The sequence below is a fragment of the Pelophylax lessonae genome (genome assembly GCF_965119305.1).
Source record: "Pelophylax lessonae genome assembly, chromosome: 2".
Lineage (NCBI taxonomy): Eukaryota > Metazoa > Chordata > Amphibia > Anura > Ranidae > Pelophylax > Pelophylax lessonae.
Window position 1 is genome coordinate 6,403,290 of NC_138769.1, and position 24,777 is coordinate 6,428,066.

The window sequence follows — 24,777 nt, forward strand, 5'->3', positions numbered from 1 at the left end:
ATATACATTGCAGAGACTAGGTAAGTATGGAAGCTGTAGAATCACCATTATGGCCATGAATAGAGCTTTCACAGGTGATGGCAGACTACAATGAGAGGAGAGGTTTCATAATAATGCTTTTTCATTTTAACCTTATTGACGACCCAAATTTGTAAACAACAAGCTTTTTTCAGGAAAGCAGCTAAGGGGAGCCTGGGAAACATAAAAAGTTAAATGCTTTATAAACAATGTATTTATGTATCGTGACCATAGTAAATAAAACATATACTAATCACTATACATGAAATAGGTTGGAAGTAAAGTGTCTCCAGGCTTGGTACATGACGCAGGTAAGAGGCACACCATGGCGTATAGTGGCGAGATGGAGAGAGATGGCACACATAATATGCTGAGTCTTCACTGACGGGCTGTGTCTGCAGCTGCGTTCCTTATCCCCCATATGCCTCGTAACAGCAGGGCATTGTACATGATAAAGAGAACAACCTTCACACAGAGCTCAGCGACTCCCAACTCCGGATCTGTAAGACACAGGAGGACATTATCATTAGAATGTGCTCCCTGGACCCTGAATACTCCTATCATGGCCATAGTATAATAAAAAGGGTGCAGCGCCAACAAAAAGTTCTATCAAATATTATTTAATAAAATCCACAGGTTACAGCTTGCAAAGATGTAGAAGAAAAGTCCCCACACCAACTGCAGGTGAGAAAGGTGCACACGTCACCAGCGTGGAAAGAAGAGGCAATCCTGCTTACCGGATGGTGTTGACCCTTAGATTATAGAGAGGTCAACAACAGCATATAAGAGACTTGATTTGGAATCAGAACCAGGTGCACACAGTGTTCTGCCACCATAGTATCTAATTCTAGGCACTCTTCACGCTCATGGTGCAGCAAGCTTCCCATTCCGAAATAGCGTATGAACCCATAGCCTCAAAGAAATAAAATGCTACAATAGAGAAATAAATCTAAACCAACTGAGCAAACTATTTATTGTAATAAGATTCACTCACATTACATAAAAGCATACAAGCGTGTCATATTAAAAAGATGGCCGCAGAGGCTGCCCAAAAAAATACAACCCTGTGTGGCTGCGATGGCTAGAGGGCTCCTCGACTGCACTGCCTGCATGCTTAGAGTGACTGGTGGGATCTAGGCCTGTCGCCCTGCCTCCCTGGGTTGTATTGTCTATTCTGTGCCAGATGTGTTTTTTTACCTCTTCTGTGTACGCCTGATGTAAACATCATGAGTCTCCACGTCTGTCTTGTGGGTGACGGCGCTCTGCTCACCCTTCATGTGCCTTGCAATTGTATCTTATGCACCACTTTTGTTGTTGTATTATGTTGTTGGTTTTTGTTATTCTATACCAATAAAAAGATTTAAAAAAAAAAAAGATGGCCGCGGCGTACAGCGTGCTTAGGTAATGTCATGGGAGTTGTCTTGCGCGTTTCGTCATATAATAATGTCTTCTGAGGCGTGGCCGGCAGACGTGAACATGCTTTAAATAGCACAAAAGCCGTAAATGACCGGCTACACAGCATAATATATAAGGAAAAAAGGAAGAAAAAAAAATGACCCCACTATGGGCCAAGATTCTATTCTATTATCATATAGAGCATGGGTGTCCAACCTTTTGGCTTCTCTGGGCCACACTGAGTGTACAGAAATTTTCTCAGGCCGCATATAAAATATATACTATTAGTTAAGGTATACAAGTAATAAAACGCCGATGTGCCCTTCCCATGCTGCTGCGCCCCCCCCCCCCCCAGCACTAATTTAACACAACTAGTGGATGATCCCCTCCGAGGCTTCCTCTGTGGCTGTGCCCCCGACTCGACTTCCTTCCTCCCCAGCAAAAAAAAAATTGTCAGGGGGCAGTGGGCCGCATTGCCTGCCTTTGCCTCTGATATAGAGCCTTAGTAAAACATTAATAAATAATATATAAAAATAAATCCCAATGTCACGCATTGTGAAGACGCCATCTAGTGGACTAATAAAAGTAAGCAATCACAATTACCCAAAATACTACATATACAATGGATAACATATGTAGTGCAAAAAATGTCAAATAGTTCCAATATAATATTAAAAACACAAACATCAAACTATGGCTGTACATTAAATGATGTAAAACAAAAAATGAATACAATCACCCATTAAAAAACTGTTAACGTCCCTCTCTATGTTCATACCCATATGTGAATTGCTTTTGAGGTCAAAGATCCAGCGAGTCTCGATCTTCAAGATCTCTCGCCGGACATGACTCCCTCTCCAATGTGAAGAATAAGGATCTATCCCCAAAATTAGGGTTCCATCAGGTTTTTTCATGTGATAACATGCGTACTGTTTGGACACTCTATGTCCTGGAAAACCTCGTCTGATGTTACCTAGAAGTTCATTAACTCTGATTTGCATAGTCCTTATTGTACGGCCCACATACTGAAGGCTGCATGGACATGATAGCCCACATTAGTGGATTAACATGTAATAAAAGATATGATGTCAGACATTTTAAACGTGATATCGGATTGAAAGGTACACACCCTTCTATCAGTTAGATAAATAACACGGCATACAGCACACTTTTTACACGGGAATAAACCTTTTAGATCTTGGAAAAAAGTGGTTCTTTTAGGATTGTCTATGATGTTAGGGGCTACATATAATCTCAAAGGTTGTACCCCTGGTATACAACCTGGGATTTATCCGCCAATTTAGGGTCCAGTAACTTATAATTTTTAAGATCCTTCTAATGTTTGGGGAAAATACGTTTAATGTTGCGATGCTGATTAGAATAGGTGGTAATGAAAGAGAAACCGAATTGGTTCAAATCTCTTTCAAACCTAGGTTTACCATAAAGAATTGGTGTCGCTCTGCAGGGGCTGCCCATCTACAGTCCACGAGTAGAAAGCGTCTGCCCCCGACCTCACAAGACAGGAGATGCTCACTGAATTATTCACATGGCAGGAAAAATCCAAAACTGGGTCCAAGAGAGCGTCTGCGAAGACAGAGAAACAGATCTAAAATTGGATCCTTCACTGGAGAGAATTCATATTACTGCTATTGGTGGGTCCTGAAGAGGACTGTGTTTCCATTGGACCCTTTTAAAAGATGACCATTCTCTGACAATACTCATTGCCAGCCTGGGTCTAGCTTCAGTACTGTCTGACTCACTGACCTAGGACAAGAATACAGATCAGGGAACTGGTAGTGATATTTATAGTTGTTCTGGATCAGTGACATAGAAAGCACTGAACCTATTGGATCAGCATGACAACCAGAGAACTGGTATTTTCTGGAAAGGTCAGTAATAAAATACCTCCTTAGGATAGATGTGGTTGATGCTTGCTGTACGACAGAGGCTGCAAGGGAATAAGGTAATTTTGAGTTTCCTTTAACAGACATTTATCCAAAACAGGAACCAGCAATTACAAGAACAATGTTTCATTTTCACGTACACGCCATAATAACAGATCGTGTTCAACAATGAACAACAATGTGGAGGCATGAGACCTTCAGCTTCAGAGACAGGAGGGTGTGTGAGGCATGTGCCCTAAAATAATTCTAGGTATGCCAATCTTTACATTAGTCCAGCTTGGATCAACTATGTATATACCATACCTGTGGCATCCCTCTAGAAACTGGAAAATACTGTATAGACAAAGCTGCTGCAACGCTACTCCAGTGTTCTCCACTAGCTTCCAGGTCCCATGCCGAGGGGCTGTATTCTAAACACAGGAGGTCAGTGTAATGGCATGGGCACCATTCAAAGATTGCTTTGCATTCTTTCAATTAATTTAAATTTGATGTTTGGATGAGGTGGAGAGTGTGACATCATTGCCCCGCCACTCCATATCCAATCAAAGGACACTTTGCATCCATTAAGAGAATGCAAAGTGATTTCTGAATGGTGCCCATGCCAAAAGGCTAACCTCTTGGCATGGGCACCAAGAGTTTGCCCAGTCTGTGTTTAGAATACTGCAGGGGAGGTACTCGGCATGGGACCAAGAGGCTAGTAAAGATTACTGTAGTAGCAGTGTAGTAGCAGTGTCTACTATAGTGATTTCTAGCTTCTAGAGAAGGGTTTCTCAGCCAGGGTTCCATGGAACTCCTGAGGTTGCTAGCAGTTCTGTGAGCAATGAGAAACTTCTCCCTCTCAGATAAGTTCCTACTGACACCATTGATCTTTTTATCTATCTATAAGGGGGTAATTCTTACCACTGACCATCACACTAATGTATCATGAGTTGTAGATTGTGACAGGAGTCACTTTGGCTGGGGTGCTTGTGGAACCCAGATTACTTTAGAGAGGATGGGACACTCCTTGTCCAGCTTCCCCGGCCCCTCTTATGTGTAAATCACCCTGTGTCTATTAGGGGCAAACGGTGACCAAGAACCCCAGTCGGGTCTGCACTAATCAGACTCGTTCTACAACCACACCGCATTTCATGTTACCACGGTTATCCTGGGTTCTATATGTGTGGTTTGTGTTGAAAGAGTGAGGGACTCTTTTACTTGGGACAATGATATTTCTGAACAGTGTCCCTCAGGAAATATATGAAGATAAACAATTTGACTTTTCAGATTGATGGAATATTGCAGGAGTGTCTCATAGACCCTTGCTAGATAGTGAGGTAGGGTGGGGTTTGTTGTTGTTAAGTACCTGTATTCCATTGTTCTATTGTTTCTGTCTGCCTTAAGATCAGCTTATTATGGGATGTATATGTATATGTGGATTGGCTGCTAAGGGGGAGGGGGGATTGTCCCAGAGTGTATATCTTTTTGTGCCTGTGTTTGAATAAATAGTTAATTCTGGTTGACTCCAAAACTTGTACTGTCGAGTTATTGGAGTAACTATAACCAGATTCATGGATCTCATGTTCCAGAGCTTAGGAAGCGGCTTCTTGGCGGAGATACCCAGTCGGGGTGTCCGGAGTCCGTCACATAGATATAGTCATTTTTAGAAGGATGTTCCCTGAGACCGGAGAGTTAATATAAGGGTTCCTCTGTGTTGAAAAGGTTGAGAAAGACTGTTCTATAGGTATCTCACAGGTATGGTATATACATAGTTTGATCCAAGCTGGACCAATGTAACTATGTAATTCTTTCCAAACCTGGATTTCATCTTTAATCTTTGGACTGACTAATTCTCTTTGCTTCAGTAACCCTGAGACAGCGTGAGCTCCTTGAGGAGAGGCCGTTGGTGGTATCATATGGGACCGGGTTTCTCTGTTGGCAATACAATTCCCTCTTAGCATCTGCCTTAAAGCGAGGGGTGTACTGGATAGACCGATTCCTCTGCAACAAATGGATGCTTCCCACTACCATATATGTGACTACCAGTATATGTTTGGCGGCAAATAAGGCACAAAACAGTGGAGCCATATGAGATATGTCTGCACACTATTTGGACACCCCACTCTGATCAAGGCGTTAAGTATATAAATAATGCCTGCTCTGTAGACAATTTTTCAGGAATCGCCTGAGGAAGCGACCAAGCGAAACGCGTCGCGATTCCACGTTTACCACAAGTGAACCCCATATCTGTATGGTCTCTTATCATGACTTGTCATATATCTTATATGAGTTGCCTTGGTTACTGGAGGCATTGGGGCTCCAGTGGTTAACTAACTTTGTCTTATGACTCATGTGCATGTATTTATCATGTTTTATTGTACACATGTCTATTGTTATATTTTGTACGTCTATGTGAAATAAATGAGATATATTTTTATTAGATGATTGTTGTATTTATTCCCACCAGAATCAGCACTTACTAGTAGCCTATAAAGTCCCAATTTATTTGAGAGGTTGAGAGACCCCATTGATTTGTGGGATTCTCTCATTCCCCTCTCTTCTATTCTTTATTGCATATATACATATGTGGCAATGTGTGGGGATGTGGCAATAGTAGGATTTAGAGTACGTCTCATCCATTTCTTATTTAACTATGTAAATCTTACCAAACCTGGATTTCATCTTTAATCTTTGGACTGACTAATTCTCTTTTCTTCAGTAACCCTGTTAACAGCTCGACTGCTCTATCAAAGCATGTCCAAAGACTTGGTCCTACTTTTAGTAATCTTACAAATTGACTTCCAGGGCTCCAACCTGCTCCTACTAAGGAGCAAGGCCTAACTATCCCTAAGACGTAGGTACCTGTCCCTGCTTACTTACTTCTTCGCAACCAAGGGCCTTCCTGTGAGAAGATTATGTTCTATATAGTCCTTCTGCTTCCAAGATGGCTGCTGAAATCTCAATAGAACTCTGTGTCATATTAGACACAGGCTCCCTCAGGATAGGCCCTGGAGCCCAAAACAGAGGACACACCAGTCCTATACTGGACTCCCCTTGGTGCAAGTGGTAAGCAGAAGTAACGTGACTGCTTTACTACAGAGAGACAAATGTGGAAGTGATTACCACATCATTTCCCGTACTGCTAGTTGACACAGTGGCCTCAGCGTTCCCCAGCTTACCATTGGCTGCCGATGCCACCTGCTGCACCTGCCCAGCCTGTTCTGAATTTTTTGAAGATTCTCCAAATATCCAACCAGCTGGTCCATCCCTATTACAACAGTGGTGTCAAACAAAGGACCCCCCCCCCCCATTTGACACCATTGCCCTAATAAGGAAGTTAGAACAGCATATAATAATAAATAAAGCTCTTGCCTATTAGAGCAATGGCAAAATGAAACATTGGGATTCTTCCCTCATGTGCCACGGTGATCTTTGACATGGGATTAACTTTCACCAGTTGGCCAAAAAGACCACCTTTTTTCTGGTTCAATAAAATGTCCAGCAGATTGAGTAATGAGGTCCACGCTCCCATAGTTTAATATTACAGTACATGTTCATTCATCAAGCAGTAGTTTAGGAAGACCTATACTCTTGCTTATAAATGCCATTATCTAATCAGCCAATCATGTGGGGGCAGCGTGATGCCTGAAATCAGGTCAGGAGCTTCAGTTAATGTTCACATCAAACACTAGGATGGAGAAAAGTGTAATCTCAGTGATTGTGACTGTGATGTAATTGTTGGTTTCAGACAGGCTGGTTTGACTGTTGATCTCCAAAAATTTTCACCACCATCGATCTCTGGAGGCGCCATTCTCAATCAGGGATTCGTGGAACCCTAGGGTTCCTCCAGAGGTTTCTAGGGGTTCCTTGAGCCAGGGCTGATTGATATTCCCTTTAATGGGGCCTTCATAGTTTTGGCCAACATCACTTGGAAGACCATCTGCATGACACCAATAATCTTTCTAGCTGTCTGTAAGGGTGATATTCTGACAGTAGGGTGGGCATTGATCCCATTGGCCACCAATATAAGAATCTGGTTTTAGCAGCCCAGAAGACTATTTTAAGGGTTCCTCTGAAGTAAAGGCTGCTCTAGAATTTACTCAGAATAGTGTGAAAAATAAAACGTCTAGTAAGTGTCAGTTCTGTGGGTGGAAACACCATGCTTATGAGAGAGGTCAGAGGAGAATGGTCAGTCTGATTGAAGCTGACAGAAAGGCTCTGGTAACTCAGATAACCGATCTTTACTATTGAGGTCAGCAGAAAAGCATCCCAGAATGTACAATACGTGGAACCTTGAGGTGGGTGGGCTCAGGGCTGCCATCAGGGGGGGACAGGCCATACACATGTAGGGGGCCCGGACGTATCAAGGGGCCCAGCCACCCAGGCCCCAACCAATGAGACCGAGTGGTTGCTGCTGTAGTAACTAGCAATTGCTAGAGCAGGGCAGCCACAGAGTGAGCCAATGCAGCCTTGCTCAACTCTTTGCTGAATATATGGGTCTGTCTCTTTGCTGGATTGGGATGTCTCTTTGCTGTATTGGGATGTCTCATTTCTGAATTGGGATGTCTCATTGCTGGGTTGGGATGTCTCTTTGCAGAATATACGGGGTCTTCTCTTTTCTGGATTGGGATGTCCCTTTGCTGGATTGGGCCATTGTTTTGCTGATTATATGGGGATGCCTCTTTGCTGAATTGGATTTATTTTCATAATAAGTTGTAAGAGTGTTAAAAAATGTGGATAAACTGAAGGACTCGGTAGGATCACCAGTGGGCAGATTCAGTGGGACCGCCATTGGACGGGCCCTGGTTGGCCCAGGCCTAAAGCTGTGTGGGGCCCAAAAATTTCTGATGGCTGCCCTGGGTGGGCTACTATCACAGAAGACTATGTTGGGTTCCTGTTAGCTAAGAACAGGAAGCTGAGGCTGCAGCGGGCACTGGATCACCACAACCGGACAGACTGGAAAAATGTAGCCTGGTTTGAGGAATCTTCATTTCTGCTAAGGTCCATAGATGGTAGGTCAAAATCTAGATCTAAATCTAAAAGAACAGCTTTTGGCTATGTCAGACATTGGACATCTACTCACCTTGACAGGACTTGGGGAAGACATTGGTCATCTTCTGGCTGACCTCATTGTTTGCAGAGCAGCTAATGTTCCAGGGAGGAGGTAATGACGTTGTCACGTTGAAATGACCCATTTCAGACTCTCTGAATTCTTCTCTATTGACGGTCAGAAGGATTTGGGGTTTTGTCCCTTTCTCCACAGCACATGTGACTAGAAGACTGTCATTGGAGAGACATTGGAGCTTCACAACAGGATCTGATACACCATCTGAGAGGAAGATAGGTGGAGAGACAGATCGGGGAAAGGGAGAACAAGGAGGGAAAGAGAGAGAGAGAAGAGACAATTAAATAAAGTAAAAGAGATGCCATACGTTAAAAAAAGTCATAAATGCCATTGAAAATGGAGGATCAACTGGGCATTGGGCTGAAACCTGGGGGAGATTTCTAGAGACTGCGAATTAGAACAAAGTGAGACAAATTTGATCATGGAGAATGTGATGGTGTTCACCGTCACTGGGAGTGAAAGACAGATAATTAATGGTTTGAATCGCTTACTGGGACAGTAATATTTGTCAGCAATATCAGTCATATAGAAATATGGAGATTTAATCCCACTTTGCACTGGGAGACTTAGACTGTTATAAACCATTGCCATGAAGTCTGACTCCTAAATAATGTGTGTATTCCATGTCCCTCCAGGCTTCCCTAATGTTTGTGTATTGAAATGGAATGTGGATTGTGCCTGACCCATTGTTAAATGTTAATGACATTTCATTGTTCTGTCCAGATGGCCAGATGGTCCAGATGGCCAGCTAATTAGTTTAGGTTAATTCTGTTCCTGTATACACTTTCATCTGCATAAGATACTGTAATCAGGCAGAGGGGAGGGATTGTGTACACTGTATGGGAGTGTAAAACTCTCTTTTCATTGGATTATGAATTTCAGGGCCTGTTCCCAACAAGGTCCACCTGGGCGGTAACCTTGTGGGAGAAAACTGTATAAAAGAGCAGCTGTACCATTAAAGTTTGAGTTCTTCTCCACCCTCAGTTTAGAGTCCTGTCTCTCATTGGGGGAAGCTGCTACAAGGGATTGCTATGCTCTTCATACTCCCTTGGATAATCACTAAGCTCTTGTAAGAGCTTGTGTAAAAGCTTGTTCCTGCTTCACTCTCTGGGGAAAGAGAGGGTCACCCACGGGAACCTGGAGCCTTGTCGTAGGTCCAGGGTGGGTAGGAGATGGTGAGACCCCAACCAAGCTTCGGCGGTTCGTGGGGTCTGAGGTGGTTATGGTGTCTGGTGGAGTGCTTGGAGCCCTCGGGAAGCACTAGGAGCATCCATCAATGGAGGTACCCAGTCGGGGTGCCGATTGATCCGTTACAGAGAACTAAGTCAAAAAGTGTGATGTTTTGTTGCTGGTCCTCCAGTCTTGGCCAACATGAACATTGTAATGAGAACTTCAGCAGCTGCCAGATCTTGTGTGAATATTTGTGTAAATACGTGTTTAGTTGCCCCTGTAGAGCAGCCCCCATATACCACAGAGGAGGTGCACCAACCCTGAAGCTCACGTTTGCTTATGAGATGGATGACACACCATTTTTACCTGCTTCATTTATATACAACTTCACTTTCTCCTTGTCTATAGGGAGCTAGAAACAATCAATGACCAGATAACAATATATAATCCCTGGATTGCACATTCTCAGGCCCAGGAATCAGTATTACCAGAATGGCATTCATAAGGAGATTTTTAAGAATAACAAAACCCAAGAAGAAAAATGTCATATATTGCCATATACCTGTCCTTGGATCATAGATTAAGTTTTTTTTGTTGTGGTTAAAAGAGAAGTTCACGTTTAAAAAGAACAAACATTCATACTCACCTAGGTGGATGCTACATCTACCCCTTGTAGCCTATAGGACTGAGAATTGAGCGATCAAACGCTGCTCATTGTTCAGTTCTCAGTCTTCTGTCTGCAGAGAGCAGGTGACTGTCAATCACCGGCTCTCTGCTAAGCCCCTCCAGCGCTCACTGGAGCTCTGAGATTTGGAGGGGGTGGGATGGGGCTGAGCCAGCTGCTGGTCATCCTTCAGGCAGGGCCATCTTACCGAATAGGAATGCCGGGCAGTTGCCCGGGGGCCCCACTTGCCTGGGTGGCCCCACCTGCCCAGCACAAGCCAAGCATTAGTCCTGATTCCTGTGTGCATCCCGTCGTCGAACTTAGCAGATGGCAAGCGCCTGTCAAACCTTTGCAGCTGTCAGGCAACTTGGGCCATGGAGGGGGAGCCCACAACTGCAGGAATGCCTGTCTGCCTCCTCGGGAACAGGCGCACACAGGACAGTTGAGTCTGACTCCCGTCCGTGTGTGTGTGTTCACCTGACCCAGCCACCGAAGTTGGAAGCTGTCAGTAGCCTTTCACTGCTGTACCAATAAATATCGCCTTATCGATAATTTGCATTTTTATTCTCGTGGGTGATTGTGTAGGAAGGGCCCCAGTGCACTGCATTGCCCGGGGGACTATAATGCTCTTAACATGACACTGCCTTCACACTCCTGAACCCTGCACTCTGTACATAACACCCTCCTATGCTCTGCACCCTGCACATAACATCGTTCCGAGCCCTGCACTCTGTACATAGTACACTCCTGAGCCCTGCACTCTGTACACAACATCCTCCTGAGCACTGCACTCTGTACATAGCATCCTCTTGAGCCCTGCACTTTGTACATAGCATCCTCCTGAGCCCTGCACTCTGTACACAACATCCTCCTGAGCACTGCACTCTGTACATAGCATCCTCTTGAGCCCTGCACTTTCTTCATAGCATCCTCTTGAGCCCTGCACTTTGTACGTGTCTGTGATCTGTACTGCATCACACTGCTGTCACTGTGACTCAGGAGGGGGCGTGTCTGTGATCTGTACTACTGCACACTGCTGTCACTGTGACTGAGGAAGGGGCGTGTCTGTGATCTGTACTGCTGCACACTGCTGTCACTGTGACTCAGGAAGGGGCGTGTCTGTGATCTGTACTGCTGCACACTGCTGTCACTGTGACTCAGGAAGGGGCGTGTTGGTTCAGTCAGGTTAGGGTAGTATACAGACAGGCTAGGGTAATATATACAACTCATTTTATCTGCAGGCAGCGGACTAGGTCCTGTTGTCTGTGGCTGCAGAGACACCTGTGCTGACATCAGGCCAATGGGGTCTTCTCCAGCCCCTCCCCCTTCACAGTCAGCTGACATCTAGTTCCCTCCCCAATGTGGGACACAAGGACAGGGGAGATTGCGGGTTGGATACCACAATGCTAATATAGTGGACATTGTTACCCGTCTCTCCAGCAGGGTTAGTTGAGCTTGGAGCATGAAGCTGTGTGTGTAGAGTGAAGCCATGTGTGAAGAGTGAAGCCATGTGTGTAGAATGTGAGCGCTGCTCTTCCTTTTCCCCAAGGTTACAATCCCAGCAGCATGGTTGGCTGACCCACGCAGGAGGTCATACAATGGACAGGAGCAAGTCTTCTGCCTACAGTCGTCTTCTGCACTGATGTCAAGGCCGGTGAGCAAAGAAGAGCCAGGATCAGTAGACGGCCAGGAGACCGGCGCTGGCCCGAGGAGCAACCCAGGAGCCCCAGACATACATGGGCCCCTGCATAGTTGCCAACTGTGACGTGTTCCCTGTCACTGGGAGTGAGGGGCAGATACTTGGGGAGAATGGTTTTGGATGGCTTCAGATGGGAGAGTGATATTTGTCAATGGTGGCTCTCAAGAAATGCGGAGATTTGATCCCACTTTGCACTGTGAGACCTGTGGCCTGTTGCCATGGAGTCTGTGACACCTAGATGTGTATTCCATGTACTTCAATGTAGGCGACGGACAGACTGTCATTGGCAGTCTTGTCCCATTGTCTATCTATTGAGGTGGAATGTGTATTGTGTTAAGTCTGCCTGTCCCATTGTTAAATCCCGGAAGGATTTGCCCCCTTCCTGACCAGGCCCTATTTTGCAATTCGGCACTGCGTTACTTTAACGGACAATTGCGCGGTCGTGTGACGCTGTAGCCAAACAAAATTTATGTCCTTTTTTTTCCCACAAATAGAGCTTTCTTTTGGTGGTATTTAATTACCTGTGCGATTTTAAATATTTGCACTATAAACAAAAAAAAGAGCGACAATTTTGAAAAAAAAAAACAATATTTTTCACATTCTGCTATAGAACATTCCCAAAAAAAAATTTAAAATCTAAATATTTTAACATTTTTGGCCAATTTGTTTTCTGCTACATATTTTTGGAAAAGAAAATTGTAATAAGCGTATTTTGATTGGTTTGCGCAAAAGTTATCGCGTTTACAAACTAGGGGAAAGATTTATGCCATTTTTATTGTTTTTTTGGGTTTTTTTACGAGTAATGGCGGCGATCTGCGATTTTTTGCGGGACTGCGACATAGCGGCGGACAGATCGGACCCCTAACTGACATTTGTGACACTTTTGGGGGGCCCAGAGACATTACTACAGTAATCAGTGCTAAAAATATGCACTGTTACTGTACTAATGACACTGGCAGGGAAGGGGTTAACCCTATGGGTGATCAAGGGGTTAAATGTATGCCTCATGCTTACTGACGTGTGTGGGGGGAGGGGGTTCTGTGACACAGACAGAGATCACAGGTTCAGCTATGCAGAATCCTGTGATCTCCTCCTGTCTGTCACTGAGAAGACCCGTCTGCTTTGTTTACATAAGCAGGCGGGTCTTCTTACAGTTTCCCCCTACGATCGGGGAAGGGAGGCGGCAATCGCTGCCTCTCCTCCTCCGGCCCGACTGTTTAGACACAGCGGGAGCGTGCCTCATTAGGAGTCCAGTGACGTAGGTCTACATCGTTGGACTCAGGGGAGCCGCACTGCTGCAGTAATATTACTGTTGGCTAATGACCTCACATTGTTCTGTCCAGATGATTAGATAATTAGTTCAGGTTAATTCTGTTTCTGTATACAATTTAATCTGCATATGATAATGTAATCAGGCAACCCCTGACCTGTGTGTAGTAATATGATCAGGAGGGGGATGTGCTCATGTGTGTATAAATTGAGTGTGAAACTGTTCAATAAAGGAGAAGGTTTAGGTAGCACCAGCCCTGGAGGAAGGAGATCAGTGTCCTCAACATGTACATAAAGTAGTTCTCTTTTAGGAGTATCCCACTCCAATTCTCTCATCGCTATCCCAATTACTCAAGAAATAGAAACAAAAAGAACACCCCTAGACTGGTTATTAATTGGTTCCCAACCGGTCGCCGCCTATTTACTGTGGCAATGTGGCTCTCCTGCGCAAACCGACGCGGGGCTGCGTCGGTCACAAGCAGGGAGCTAGGGGGCGTGCGCTCGCCGGCGGCGGCGTGCTCCCGCCCCCATTCGACAGCGGGGAAGCCGATGCATGGGTAAGGTGGCTCCGATTGCTGCCTGACACCCACGATCGTTCCCCGCTGAGAGAGAAGAACGGTCGGATGTTGTAAACACAGCTGACCGTTCTCTCTGGAATGATCATAGAGCGCCTGTGATCCTTCTATATAGGAACACAGGTCTCTATGATCATTTCACAAGCCACACCCCCCCCCCCCCACAGTTAGAATCACTCCCCTAGGCTCACATTTAACCCCTTGATCACCCATAATGTTAACCCCTTCCCTGCCAGTGTCATTATTACAGTGACAGTGCATATTTTTAGCACTGATTACTGTAGTAATGTCACTGGTCCCCCCAAAAGTGTCAAAAATGTCAGTTAGGGGTCCGATCTGTCCACCGTAATGTCGCAGATCGCCGCTATTACTAATAAAAATAAATAAATAAAAATGACTTCCCAAAAATCTTTCCCGTAGTTTGTAGACGCGATAACTTTTCCGCAAACCAATCAAAATACGCTTATTGCGATTTTTTTTTACCAAAAATATGTAGCAGAAAACAAATTGGACTAAAATGATGAAAAAATTTTGATTTTACATTTTTTTGGGGGGAATGTTATATAGCAGAATGTGAAAAATATTGTTTTTATTTTTTTCAGAATTATCGCTCTTTTTTTGTTTAAAGCGCAAAAAATAAAAATCGCACAGGTGATCAAATACCACCAAAAGAAAGCTCTGTTTGTGGGGAAAACGCGCAATCGTCCATTAAATTAACGCAATGCCGAATCGCAAAATATGGCCTGGTCATTAAGGGGGAAAATCCTTCCAGTCCAGAAGTGGTTAAGCTGAAGAGTGATTGAGACCGTGTGCCTGGCTGCAGGGCAATTACTGGCCAAATAAAAGAACCTGGGCAATTTCCAGCGGCTCCTTCAGGGGTAACAGCACACAGTATATAAACCCAGCATGGGTATGGTGAAGGGTGCTATGACTTATGCACTATTGGGGTGCATACTGAATCAGCAGACATCTGGATGTGCACTCACCTAATACGTGGAGCAGAAAGTTCTTCTTAGTATTTGGTTGTTTATTAATATGGAAAGTGGAGATGATGTAGAGTCCGGAGTCCTGGTGGGTGACACGATGGAGAATCAGACTCCCGTTATTGGAAAGGGAACAGTCAGGCCTTATGCAGTCCGTCTTCTGGCAGACATCGGTCATATCTGCGATGTGCTTCAGGGATTGACCAGGCGATGGCTGATATTTCCATGTAAATATATTACAGAACGGTGGACTTGTAAATTCTAGCTTCGTCTCCAGAGGGATCACAATCTTCTCTCCGACAGCGGCGTATAAGTCTTGGGAATTGGCTGGAAACACAGGAGGACAATGTCAGTGATCTATAGAAAGATTCCCCAATGTCAGGAACGCACTAGGCATTCCTCCATGGCACTGCAGAGGCGCACTGTATCTATCTATCTGCCCGTTTAGCGGGGAACAGGCATTCGCCAGTGCGCATGCGCGATCGCCCGTGCCCACGTCCACGCGCCAATGTGCGCATGCGCATGCACACGCGATAGCTATTGCAGTTGGCGCCCAATGGCCTATTTAAGGGTAGCAGGCAAACTCATACTTTGCCGTCTTGTCTGCAGCTTCTCCTGATCCTAAAACCTGCTGTATTCCTGATTGACCTCCCGGCTTGTCTCTTACCTCGCTTGTCTGCTGCCTTTCCCTGACCTCAGCTTGTCCTGTGACCATTCTCCTGCCTTATCCTTGTCTGTTTCTGTGCCATAGGATCTGGACTCGCTCACCCCCTGGTGGGGCGACCCTGCGGACCGTGACCTGGTGCTATATACGCAGCAAAGTCCATCCTTACCATTTGAGGCTCTGGTGAAAACCAGTTGGCACTTAGATTCCACACCTCAGGCTAACCTGTGTCTTCCACCAAGGTGACTTGTCTGTGTCCCTTCATCTGGATGCTGTGAGGCCACCCTCTACACGTCAGCCTTGCCCCCAGCTCCCTGTCCACCCGCACAAAGCCCAGTAATACTGAGACTTCACTCTCACACCATTCTTTATTGCTCAGCGGAGTTCTGCCTAGATTAGGGAATCTTACTTACCATGATTATGGTCACGGATCACAGGACACCATTACCTCTGCCCACATGTAAGAAACCCTGATTTGCTGACAGCAAGGCTAGGGGCTCCTCCCATCTCCTTCATGCTCAGAGATGGAGTAGGGTACTCACACACCTATATAGGGAGAACCTCAGCCATCTTGTTACTCACATTCTCCTGGCCTGAGGTCCATCAGAATAAAAGGAATGTCCACACAAGTAGCCTTTGGTGGTTTTACTGTACTACCAACATGTAGGTGGGGTGCAGCGTGGTTCAGCGGCAATAACACACAGTCCCCATGGGATGAAAGAACTTGTATTGAAATAATGCAAAGACAGGTCATAAATAATCCAGTGGGAAGGCAGCCCAACCGGGAACACTCATAGGCCCAACAGCGTGAAGAGAGTAGGATTAAGCCAAACTGACAGCGGCTGTAGAGAGGGGTAGAATGTGGCCTGGCCACCTCGTGCCCAAGCAAGAAGATGTCCAGAGAAGTTGCAAGCCCTGGGCTTTCCTTCCTCGTCCGGAACCTTTCCCTGTCACTAGTTCTGTCCCTACCAGACAGGCCTCTATCATCTAGCAAAAATATGCGACAGATATGGGAGCCAGGGCCTTAAAAAGGCTCTGCCTGGCCCAAGATGACTGCTAGAGTCCCATTGGTTGGCAGCATTCAATGGAATAGCTTCCCCAGTGACCCAGGAAACCATACAGGAATTATGCTTCTCTTGGCTTCCTCGCCAAACTGAAATGCCGCTGTGAAAGAGCACCTTCTGTACCGGAGAAAGAAGACTGCACCTGCCTACAAACATATCTCAAAGCTTAACATTGCATTATTCCACTTCATAGCTCCATATACAGTACACAGTTCCACATCAGACACAGGTACCTGAACACAGAACTCTCCCACACCCCTCATTGTAGGTCCTCCACTAATGAGTTCTCCTTCAGAGTCTTCATGGCCTACTCTAAAGGGCTATAGATGCTGTCTAAGACCCCCCCCCCCCCCCCATGCCAGATTACATAGGGGTACAATACTCCACCTACTAGCTACACCCAAGTTAGGGAACTTGCTAAAACTGGGACTTACCCCCCCCCCCCACTAGGGGCGCCGGACTCACTGGTGGCTATGGGGGGGTGGGGTTTTCCACCTGGCAGAGGCGCCGATTGGCGGCCTTCTGGGGGGTCACCTGGGCGCAGAGCACTGCGCTCCGAAACTCCCCCTTTTGTGATGTCCTGGATCATGATTGGTCCTCGTTGGGGGTGGTGCCGATGCGTGCATCAGTCACTCACCGTCACCGCCCGGTCACCTTCCCGCCACCGCAAACAAAGAGGAGTCTCGAGGAGAGGAGACCTGGCGCCGCTCACCTTCCCACCGGTTCCCGCTGCCCACCACAGAACGAAGCCGCTCACCTTCCCGCCGCCCGCCGCAGAACGAAGAGGAGAGTGAGAAGCCACTCACCCACCACCGAGGAGGAGAGGAGCAGCCGCCGTGGACGTCTCGCAGGCAGCGTGAGTGTGGAGTCAGCGAGCCAGCCCAGGAGAGCAGGTAAGTAATTGAAGCTGCTGCAGCGATGCCATGACCTGTGACCTGACCTGTGACATGACCTGTGACCTGACCTGTGACCTGAATGTGACATGCCTGTGACATGACGTGTGACATGCCTGTGACATGACCTGTGACATGACCTGTGACATGCCTGTGACAAGACCTGTGAAATGACCTGTGACATGACCTGTGACATGCCTGTACCATGACCTGTGACATGGCCTGTCACATGCCTGTGACATGACCTGTGACATGACCTGTGACATGCCTGTGACATGCCTGTGACATGACCTGTGACATGCCTGTGACATGACCTGTGACATGACCTGTGACATGCCTGAGACATGACCTGTGACATGACCTGTGACATGCCTGTGACATGACCTGTGACATGCCTGTGACATGACCTGCGACATGACCTGTGACATGCCTGTGACATGACCTGTGACATGCCTGTGACATGACCTGTGACATGCCTGTGACATGACCTGTGACATGACCTGTGACATGACCTGTGCCATGCCTGTACCATGACCTCAAAGTCACGCAATTTTTTACCGCGTTTTTTGCCGCGAAGCAATACCTATTACATTTTTCTTTTTTGGGCCCCCCCCCCCCCCCAAAAAAAATTTTAAGCACCAGCCGCCACTGGTCTGCCCACTTTAGAGGTGGATGTGTCCAAATCACACCATCTTTATGGGCCTGGGGCCCTCACAGACGCCCTAAATAAGCAGGGACCTTCCATCATGCTTAACCTATGGGTTGATCCTGCCCATGTAGGCTGGTGCAGTTAGCTAGTCTGCCACTAGGAGTGTGCTGTTGCAGAATATATATATAGATGCATGTTACTCCTGCGCTCCCACAACTAAAAGATATTAATTATATTTCTATATAGATAAAGCTGCTGCTATTACCTTACTGATATGTAATGTATTTGTACTTTAGTGATGCGCTTTCCCTGAGGAAGTCACATGACCAGTGACGCAACGCATCGAGCGCAGCTGGTGACATTACTTTACCTGTGTGCAATATATTTGAATAAAGGGTGAAAGTTTGATTAATGCATTGCACAATAGGAAATGTTACTTTCTGGTTTGAGCAATATCTGTGACTGGTGGCTGGAAGTGCCCATGCCTTAAAGGAGCAGTAATTAATTTGTGATAGGAAGGGGCAGCGCATCACTAAAGTATAAATACATTTCTGTTTCAGAATAGTGTCTGGTTACAGAAGATAGTGTCCTCATTTGCTAGGCCCCTTTAAGTTAGAGACCTCCTGCAGTGATTTCATGGGTGGGTCAGTGCCCAGATAATGGTCAGCCTGGGAGCAGCCCTGGTGCACTTGGGCATTTGAGTCAAGCACCTCACACCAGCACATATGTAACCAGCTTGTGGAGGCCCTGGACAGGGCAGGAAGCCAGGGAAGAGTAGACTTGTACCTAGAAGAGTCATCTGTATACTTTCTGATCCTTATGGAGGTGGAGGCTAGGGCAGATTGCTAAAGGCCTTTTAGGGCAGGCCAAAAGTTCTCTGAGTGAGGTTATTTCCCTGGAGGATCATGGGAGCGGTGAAGCTATGGAGAAGGTAAGAGCCCAGTCCTGTGAGTACTAATGACTCCGGGTGAAAGGAGAGACTGTTACAGGGAGATGGCTGCTTAAAGTGATGCATATGCATTCACATGTGACTACTGCGGACCGTCCACTAAGTGTGATTGACTGTGTATTGTCAATTGACTCCTGAATGTATGTCGATGTTATGTGACTGTTATGCCATTTCCTGAATTCCATCAGTAGGGTGCAGCAAATCTACTCATTTGTGTGGACATTCCTTCCTTGGGATGCAAAGCTCAATGGCCAGGAATGTAATTTGGGGGCCTCAGGCATGGAGAGGGCACAATATGGCGCAGGGTTCAGGCCTCAGCAGGAGGGATAGTGTTCTAGCAAAAGGACGGGAGCAGGACAGGGACCTGTGCCTTTGGAGCCAATTCTAGCCAATCGCAAAGCCCCTCTTATACCCTGACCCCATATCTAAAGACGTAGAGACCACCTACTCATGGCCCAGATCTCTACAATTATTGACTTTTTTAGTTACTGTGCATGTGCAGTAACTCAAACAAGGTTGACACTGTGATCCCGGGGACATGGCCTAGGACACAGCATCAACTGGACAGAGGGCCAAATGCTGGACTGTCCCGGCAAATCTGGGACAGTTGCCATGTATGAAATTTTATTTTACTAAAATATTTTCCAGATCTTTAGATTTAAGTATTTCCTTTTCAGAAAACATTTTTATCTGTTGCATAGAGTAGGGAAGGATTTAGTCCCATGGCTTTTTTGCTGTTGGTGCTCAATTGGAACAAACCTCCATTTCCTGTTCCAGTGGGGTCATCTCTGCAACACATTCGTGGAGAGCAGTAATTACCTGTCTAACCATTCCGTACTCCTCCAACACTTAAAAAAAAAGCCTAAGCTAGAGTTGAACTTTAGGTTTAGCTGTGGTATCCCTTCCCACAATTCCACTGGGGAGAACACCCTAATTTTTCACGAAACTGTAAAGGGTCACCTGAAAAATGACATTGGAACCCTGGGATAGAGAATTTATATTCAATTGACTTCCTCTGGGAGCTCCGGAATCCATCCTCCACCAGACCTCCCCAGAGCCTTAAAGCAGAAGAGCCGTCATACATTGCACTGATTCGAGTTTACATAAAATGTTCAGATGTAACAACATTTTGAAGATATTTTTTCTTATTTTTTTTAAGCAAATATGACATTTTGGCTCATATATATGTAGCACTGCCCCCTAGGGGACTGCTGAGAATTACACTTTCTGGATTCCCCTGGGTTACCCATAGCAACAGTCTATGGAAACTTATCACTTTAAATGCTTGGCTCAGACAATGAACAGCCCAGGGGATGTTGTTTTGTAGTTTATTGTAGAACTGGGATAGGAGAAGGGTTGAGTGGGATACTCCAACTGATAACTATTCACAATGTCAAGGACAACTTACTTACAATGCAGCAAGGCTGCTGCTTCACCTTGCCACTGAAGTGAAGATACTTTAAGTGTTCCTGCTTGAATTATCTCTTCAGGGTTCTAAATTTGGCACCCCCTTTCTCTCTTACTGTGTGTGCTGATGCCCGTCCACTGACTCTATCCACTGGAGTGGTCCCCTTCCTGGGCAGACTCCCGGCAAGCTTCTCTGTATTCACGGACACTGTTTTTCCGGAGTCACTCTGCCTTCAACTCCACCAGTCAGCTTTCCTGGACCTCTGGGTTCAGCCCCACACTCCTGGGCTCAGGCCTAACTAAAAATCCTGCTCCCTGATAAGCAGAAAGAGCCAATAGGTTTTGCCTGCCGCTCCCCTGATAAGCAGGCAGAGCAAGATATACTCACTACCTAGCACCTATGCAGGAGGGTGCTATATCCACCCAACCAAAAATGAGCCATGTCCCCACTGGCTCTGGGGCAGCCGTCCCCTACAAAAATCCTATCAAAATTTACAAAGAATATCCCACAAACCTGGAAAAGGGGGAAAAGGGAAAGAACAAATTTACAATTAATAAATTATGTGAAAAAAAAAATATGTTTTACCTCTGCTGTACATAATATGATACACATTGGGTGCATTTAAAGCAATGCACCCCCCCCCCCCCCAAACAAGACTCCGTACTGGTGGGTGGACATAACATCCTAACTGACTAACTATCATATCACATGGAGCAGGCCTAACTGGAAATCCTGCTCCCTGATAAGCAGGCAGAGCAAGATATACTCACTACCTAGAACCTTTCTAGGAGGGTGCTACATTCACCCCCCACCAAAAATGAGCCATGTCCCCATTGGCTCTGAGGGTGCCGCTTCCTACAAAAATCCTATCAAAATTTTCAAAGAGCATCCCACAAACCTGGAAAAGGGGGAAAAGGGAAAGAAGAAATTTACAATTAATAAATTAAGTGAAAAAATATATGTTTTACCATTTTGCTGTACAAAATATATACACATTGGGTGCATTTAACGCAATGCACCCCCCTGGTGGGTGGACATAACATCCTCCTAACTGACTAAATATCATATCACATGGAGCAGGCCTAACTAGAAATCCTGCTCCCTGATAAGCAGAAAGAGCAAATAGGTTTTGCCTGCTGCTCCCCTGATAAGCAGGCAGAGCAAGATATACTCACTACCTAGCACCTATCTAGAAGGGTGCTATATCCATCACATGCAGCCAGCGGGTGGAAGTGTGAGTCTGGTACGCCAGAGTAACAGATTCCTGGTTTGCCGCTGTGCTGTGAAGACACGTATAGCAGGATCTCAGACAACACACACAGCTGAAGGACCCCACTGACAGAGCCGTCTGGAGCTTCAATCTGTAGGAACTCCTTGTCAGCGCATACCTGCCAACTGTCCCGTTTTTCCCGGGACAATCCCGGAAATAGGAGCCTGTCCCGGGTAATTTACATTGTTAATCAGGGACAATGTAAATCATTTAAATTTTTTTTTTTTTTTTGTGCCACACAGTGTCACTCTCAACCCAGCTAGGTGTTCTAGTCTCTGTGCCTGCTCACTCTTCCCGTCCGTCGCAAATTAACCATGTCACCGGAGGCAGGGTGTCAGCATGGTGCACTTTCCAAAATCCGCCAGCAGGGGGAGGCAGAGCACCTTCCGACAAGCTGGAGGCCTCACACTCCATTAATTACTACTATTAATAATGTTTTTTTATAGATATAATTATTAATTATGTTAATTGATACATATATATAGTTTTCTAGCTCTAGATAAATGTGTGTACATATCCGTGTATGTGTGTGCATATATATATATATATATATTGCTCAAAAAAATGAAAACAGGATGGTATGGACTGGGTAATGTGTTAGGATCTATACTGGTATGGACTGGGTAATGTGTTAGGATCTATACTGGTATGGACTGGGTAATGTGTTAGGATCTATACTGGTATGGACTGGGTAATGTGTTAGTATCTATACTGGTATGGACTGAGTAATGTGTTAGGATCTATACTGGTATGGACTGGGTAATGTGTTAGGAAGGAAAGGATGCCGCATTGTTTTATGTAAATGAAAATTATCACCCTACAGAGGGCTGAATTCAAAGTGTGTGAATAAAGTGTGAAATGTGCTCAGGTGTGACCATACAAAAAATGTAATATGGAAATATAAATAAAGTGCAAGGTGTAAATAAGTACAATAAAACCTAATTATAGCAGATAGTATAATCATACTTATTTACACCTTGCACTTTATTTATATTTCCATATTCCATTGTTTCTATGGTCACACCTGAGCACATTTCACACTTTAGAATTGCAGGGAATTGTGATGAGAAGAAGTGCAGCTGAATGGGAGAATTATTCCAACTCTGCTACTTTGGCCTTAAGTTTTCAATTTCCTGTAATTCTCTCTTTATGAAGTAGACCCTATAATCTGATAAGTAGGCGGGGATTAATTATGCGGAGTGGGAGGAGCTTCAGGGAAGTGGGTGTGGTAAGTAATTGATAGCTGCGCTGCAAAGTGTCCCTGGACATTTTTTTCAAATGTTGGCAACTATGTCAGCGCAGAGATGGTGCTGGGCTTTCTTGTCAGAAATCCCAGCATGCACTGCACACAGAAACAGACGCAGCCAGCATCCAATGTTGATTTGTAAAAAAAAAAAAAAATTTTTCACATATTAATGTATAATATAAACTTTATTATAGCTGACAAAAAAAAGCACTAGGTCCTGTTCAGGTGAGGATGGATCACTGAGAACCATCTGAGGTGGAACAGTGCCATCTGCTGGCTGAACACGCAACACTCACTGAAAGCTGTGTAGGCTGCGCATGCGATAGGAGATTAGAGATTTCCTTCCTCTTTTTCTTGAAGAAAAGATAATACCGCAAACCTCCAGATAAACATTAGACAAACCCTATGAGGCGTATTTATAAAGCAGTGTATGTGACTTTCACCAATCATTGTCATTTAAGACAAACTGACCCAGAAGATTCACCTGCATGTAGGTGGGGGTGCAGTATGGTGCGGCAGGGCCGGATTAAGAGCATCATGGGCTTGGTGCTGAGGATTTTGAAGGGCCTTAAGGGCTGTGCCTTGGCATGCACCCAGAGGAGGAAGGGTGCAGCCATGCATGCCTAATTCCACATGGGATGCTGTCTCTGAAGCCCATAAACACATCCATGCATCGGCAACTGTCCCTCCTTGTCCGGCCTTCGCGCTGTGTGGGGAGGTTCTGAGGGAGCTGCCTGGGGAAGCGAGCATAGAAGCCAGACTTCTGTGTTTACAAGTGACAGAAGAGCGGTAACAGTGAATATGGCCAACCTGGGGCCTATATAAAAGGTAGGGGCCTGGAGCTGCAGCTCCAATAGCCCCTACGTTAATCTGGCCCTGTGGTGCGGAGGTGAAAGTTCTCATATTCGCAGGTGCAATATTGAATTGAAGTAATGCAGTAACAGTTCACAACAAACCAGTGGAAAGGCTGCCCAGCCAGGTGTACTCACAGTTTCTAGCCATGTGGAAAAAGCAGATGCCACTGACAGCGTCTGTTGAGAGGGGACAGAATACAGCATGGCCATCTAGTACCCAATCAGGAAGGTGCCCACTCTCAAACTGTGTGCCAAACCTGGGAGCCAGGGCCTGAAATAGACTCTGCCTGACTCAAGATGGCTGCTCGAGTCACATGGGGCAACAGCATCCAATTCGGTCGCTTCCCCAGTGGAAAAAGCAGATTCCAGCTGGACTGACAGCGTCTGATGAGAGGGGACAGAATGCAGCGTGGCCATCTAGTACCCTGGAAGGTGTTCAGAAGATATGCGTCTCTGCTCTTTCCCTCTTCATCTGGAACCTCTCCCTAATCCTACTACTGTCCCTAATAGATGGGGTACCTGTCACTACACTGCCCACTCGCAAAATGCGTGCCAAACCTGGGAGCCAGGGCCTTAAATAGGCTCTGTCTGACCCAGGATGGCTGCTTAAGTCATATGGGGGTGGCAGCATCCAATTGGATTGCTTCCCCAGTGACCCAGGAAATCATAACGGAACCATGTTCCTCCTGATGTCCTCTTCGGCTGCCGAATTACACCACCTGCTGGGGAGAAAGTAGACTGCCCCTGCCTACATGCAGAGAATGTATGGTGAATGTCAGATTCTCTGCCTTTTAAATATGCCTGTTAGTGTCCCTTGAAAAAAGCAGCTCCAGGATCAGCGCTGTCACGTGCGGGGGGTGACCAGTGGCTGGCAACCAGCAGGTCGTGACGTCATGTCTGCTCAGACAGCTACTGCTTTCACACTATGCTCCAACGTGCCTATGGCCCCAACCCAGCCGCCCACAGCTGACACAGAAATTACATGCCAACACCCCCCCC

The 24,777-nt window shown here is 45.8% G+C and overlaps 1 protein-coding gene across 1 annotated transcript in view; it reads right to left on the reverse strand.

Moving 5' to 3' along the window:
- Positions 1-396: 396 nt before the first annotated feature.
- The window catches only part of CD2 (CD2 molecule), a gene marked incomplete at its 3' end in the record, with an annotated part of 56,638 nt that continues 32,257 nt past the window's right edge, over positions 397-24,777 (reverse strand). The window contains exons 2-6 of the mRNA XM_082246338.1: positions 14,785-15,108; positions 8,380-8,625; positions 2,853-2,997; positions 2,387-2,445; positions 397-518 (exon numbers count right to left, since the gene is read on the reverse strand). Of these exons, the coding sequence (XP_082102464.1) occupies positions 397-518; positions 2,387-2,445; positions 2,853-2,997; positions 8,380-8,625; positions 14,785-15,108 (896 nt within the window). The remainder of the gene's footprint in view (positions 519-2,386; positions 2,446-2,852; positions 2,998-8,379; positions 8,626-14,784; positions 15,109-24,777) is intronic.